Source organism: Protomyctophum bolini, assembly GCF_963924005.1.
Source record: "Protomyctophum bolini genome assembly, chromosome: 12".
NCBI classification, from domain to species: domain Eukaryota; kingdom Metazoa; phylum Chordata; class Actinopteri; order Myctophiformes; family Myctophidae; genus Protomyctophum; species Protomyctophum bolini.
Genome location: NC_137873.1, coordinates 39,674,910 through 39,679,732, shown reverse-complemented (window position 1 = coordinate 39,679,732; position 4,823 = coordinate 39,674,910). Strand labels below are relative to the sequence as shown.

The following is a 4,823-nucleotide window of genomic DNA, read 5'->3' as shown; positions in this document are numbered from 1 at the left end:
TTCTCTCTCATGCCTGCACAGATCGAGATCGGATGCTGTCTTACAAAGGGCAGAAAATACAAAAAAAATGGAACATGACGTCTGCATGAGTGGAAGTAAAAAAAGATTCACAGTTTGACAGTGACTGTGCATCCTCTTACGCCAAACATTCACACTTAGTTGAAACCACATCTCCAGAAGTGTGGCGGAAACTTAATTGTAAATGTCAGTGAACACGCCCTGCAACTGCAAGCTAGGACCAACAGTATAGGCTACACATTATGTTATAATGCTATATATATTTTTAACATGCATTACATCATTCTATCCTTTGCCTCAAACCACAGAAACAACAGGCCCAAATGACCATTCAATGATACAAATTGCCAATGTCTTGTATACTGTATACAATGCACAGCATGTATTGTATGGTTTTATATGACACAAACACTTCCTCTATCACTGCAGTTAGTCACAGGATGTGGGTGGGATGCTTACTGACTTTCACATCATACTGGGTTTAAAAACACAATAATTTGGTCACTTCAGATGCAGCAGCGGTGAACTGTGGTGAGTAGTTTGACTTGTTGATTTTTACCCATTTAGACCGGAGGACGATTATACAAATGTCTTCTAAATCCTGACAGTTTTCTGAAAAACAAAATAAAATAAGTGTTAAAAAGCTCTATATTGTGATGGTACTCATTGCAGGAGTCTCCATGTCTCTCCAGCTTTTTATTAAACAGAAAATGCATTTTCAGAAACCGAAACGGGTATACCAATTTTATCCAGTTAGGATAGAGAATGCAGTCAGGGCACAGATTCAACTAAGTGTAAGTAAGGACACAAAGAAATGAGAAGACAAACCCTAACCAAACCCTAGCCGCACACGGAAGCCACGTATAATGTCCGGGTGAAAATCAACCAGGTTTTGTGTTCCAAGGTTAACCAACTGCAGACCACGTATGTATGTCGGACTGATGGCACATCGGACTAATGTATGCCCCCTCATCTTGGGGAGGTGATAGAGAAATGTTGTCTTGTTCTCTTGCAGGTTAAGTTTCCCCCCAAAATGTTTCAGTGTATCTTACACCGTTTATATCAAATCATAATTTGGTAAGCCGGCAACTTATGCCCTAAAAGCAACTCATTCCATTCACAAGCTATATGATGTAGGCTACAGTACTGAGACAGCCCTCATGAAGGCAGTTCATGACAGTAAGAATTTGTGTGTATGTGAGGCAATTTTAAGCATTTATTCGACAGCAGTTAAGTGTGGGGGCGAGAGACAGGAAATGCTGAGAGAGAGTAGGGGAGTGACAATCAGCAGTATATTGTGATACTGTTGAACATGATTGTTAAAGAAAGTAGTTTTGCCAATCAGTCTACTGGGTTTCTGGGCTATAATGCATCTTTTGTCTCTTCCTGTGGGGTCCCATGGGGTCAGTTTTTGGTCAACTGTTGTAAATTCTATTATGCTGCCACTTAAGATACATAAATCTCGTCCGATTAACTCAGCACTGATTACAGCCTTAGATGAATTTTCTCAGTTCTCAATTGTAATGTTCCCTCCTTCAGAGAAGAGCATGGATGGGAACATCAGCTGTAGGCCTACTTTGGAGAACAATACCTGCTGTGTGCAGACCATTGAAGGTGTGGGATACACGCTGTTGTTCCTCCTGGGTCTGGTCCTCAACGTAGCAGCACTGTGGGCCTTCATGGTCAAGAGGAGCTCCTGGACAGACACCCACATCTACCTGATCAACCTGACTGTAGCAGACCTCGCCCTGATCCTCTACCTCCCGTTTAGGATCTACGATGCTTTCTACTGCATGGACATATCCCCACTGTGCACCGTCCTCCTGTCGGTGCATTACGTCAACATGTACGCCAGCATCCTGACCAGCACCGCCATCAGCGTCCATCGCTTCTTGGTGGTCAGGTTCCCGTTGCAGGCCAGGTCTTGGAGGAAGAAGAAACAGGCTGCCTTCGCTGTGTGTCTGGCCATTTGGACTGTGGTGGTGACACTGTCTGTTGTGTACCAAAGAGTCGCCCACACAAGTCAACTATGGACATGCTTTGAACTACGTGAAGATAAGCCTTTCCCTGAAAGCTTCCTGGTGCTTCTGTTGACTGTAGGCTTCCTCGCTCCAATGTTGATCATTGTGTTCTGTTCCACTCAGATCATATGGATCCTACAGAAGGAAGCATATGGCTCGGCAGAGAAGAAAAGTATCATCAACATAGTGACAGCAAACATGCTCATATTCATAGTCTGCTACACGCCCTTCCATGTCGGCCTTCTCCTGGACAAGTTCACCCCACCGCCTATCGTCTGGAGAGAAAGCGTGATACACAAATATATCCTAGTAGGTGAATGGATCGCCACCTTAAACTGCTGCCTAGATTCTATCTGCTATTATTTTTTGTTGAAAGGTTTCTATTTGCGAGTTGGTGGGCCTGTAAAAACAGAAACCATTGCCATTTCAGATTGACAGTATTACAATAATATTATCAATAGATTTTTATTATGCCGTGGGTTATTATGCCGTGGGCTGTCTGTCCGACTGTCTGTCCGTTTGGAGTTAATCTAACAAACCGTTGGACTGATCAGTACCAGAAGCTTTGTGCACAGCACGCTGCCAGTAGGCCACAGAAGAACCTCCTCTAACTATTTTTATACGTTTTGAAACATGTAACAAATCGTAGAGATGTCATAGAATAGATGAATAACGTCACAAGCTATGGCCATGTTGAAGACCTACAACCCGCCCGCACGCTCAGATCAGCCATCAACACACAGAGGCTGGCAGAACATTCAGTAAAACAGCCGGGACAACGCTCCACACGTCCCAAACTCTGCTCCCTTCTGGCTCCAAAACTATGGCATGAACTTCCCATTGCAATCAGAACTGCAGAGTCAGACTCACTCCTAATCTTCCGCTGTATTATAGTCTGAAAACCCACCTCTTCAGACTCCATCTTAGCCCGGCCCGTAGCACTTGCCGTAACACTTGCACTAGCCTCGACAACCTTACAGGCGTATGCAAAGGCTAAATGTATGCAATCTAGATAGCATACTCAGTGTATATACTCTTAGCTTTACTGTACAGATTTTCTACTGTTAGACAGATTCTATAGGTTCTTACTGTAGCTTCCTTATGCTTGTTATTCCATAGTTGTTCTTGCTTACTGTAAATCGCTCTGGATTAAGGGTGTCTGCTGTAAATTGTCTCTCTGCACAAACCTTTTAATAATGATAATAACAATAATAAAGTACATTGTGGCTTAATTGATGCACAGCACACATTATGCACATAATGTAAATATGGTAGCAGCCGCTAACCATTTAAATGTCAGCAGACCACATTTCATCTTGTTTCCCACGTCTGTGCACGACACTGACAACAGAAACAAGCAGCCAGACTAAAGAGCACATCACGTATCAAACAACCCGGACGCATGTTCACAATGTACAAAAACAACGTGACAGTGTTGCACAGAGAACACGATTAGGTGGGGTGCATCAAACATGTGCTGCACATAAGCAGCAAGACACGTTAAAAACTGCAAATATGATGCTGTAAAATACATTATGATCTGGCCCAGATAGAGACATGAAAGGTCAAACCTGCAGGGGAAGAAAACCGAACAATTATGAGACAGACAATACAGGTAATAAAATAGCCTACATAACAAAGAAAGATGTGAAGAAAGAGGATGAACATAAAATTAATACTAAAACCCATAAAACCTGTAAAATAATAAAACAATAAAACAAGAGGGAAATGTTGAAGGGATTATGAAAGGCTTACTCATAACAAAAGCACAAATTTGAGAAGAGATTTAAAACACGGTTCAGTAATTCTAGCCATTAGACTGTAGCTGTAGATTGGGGGTCCCCAGCTAACTTATTGATAGTTATAGTGATATATATAAACAAATGGTAACAGCTGAAATCAATAATATATCAGTATTCCGAATTAACCTGCGGGTCGCATTAAGTGAAGGTGGGGGCCACGTGTGGCCCCCAGGCCCCCAGTAGTCCATGTATGGGATAGGGCAGGCTTTCCCAAACTGTGGTATCAAATTGCGTCCTTAAAATTAATTACTTTTAACGCTGCATTATGGGTGGAGGTTCGATTGGGAGTTTGAGGAGCAAAGAGGTGAAGGTTTATTACCCCGAGGAGCAGACAGACAGGTACGTGGAGGTGTGTGAGAACTTGAAGCAGACAGACAGGTACGTGGAGGAGGTGTGTGAGAAGCAGACAGACAGGTGGAGCAGACAGACAGGTCAGGAAGTGTGTGGGCCTACTATAATATAAAGGCCAATGCATGCTTTGAGCTACAACCTACAACACGTTACACAGCATGTCAACATGCTTTCTGAGGTTTGAGTATTCATGCTTCAGTTCACACGCACGCACGCACGCACGCACGCACGCACGCGCGTGCAGTGCACACACACACACACACACACACACACACACACACAGCAAACAAGGAAGTGGATGTCTCCTCAAGTTACCATCCGTGACATTTTATGACGTGACCTTTGGTTTTTCCAGAGGTACGAGACACCATCTGTGAATGTCTTCCAACTAAGCATGACACGTTTTCATCTTTTTGACATCACTTTTGTTGGGCGAGGGGGCATTCGACACGTGTTGCACAAAGCTTAGATTGGCCTTAAAGAATGACACTGGCAATTTATCTTTTACAAATTATTAATGAACGACTTCCATTTAGTTCAACCAACAAACTGGACCTTTAAACTGCTTTACTTGGTACGCCCTCTCGGCCTCTACATCAAATGTCTTTGCTGAAAATAGCCAATCTACAAG

At 43.1% G+C, this 4,823-nt stretch overlaps 1 protein-coding gene across 1 annotated transcript; it reads left to right on the top strand.

Annotated features, from left to right (window-relative positions):
* Positions 1-1,565: 1,565 nt before the first annotated feature.
* LOC308326275 (G-protein coupled receptor 35-like) lies at positions 1,566-2,474 on the top strand (the record flags this gene model as incomplete). Its single annotated transcript, XM_080779082.1, has 1 exon — positions 1,566-2,474. The coding sequence occupies one exon, from the start codon at positions 1,566-1,568 to the stop codon at positions 2,472-2,474; it is 909 nt and encodes a 302-aa protein (XP_080635208.1).
* Between the last annotated feature and the right edge of the window lie 2,349 nt (positions 2,475-4,823).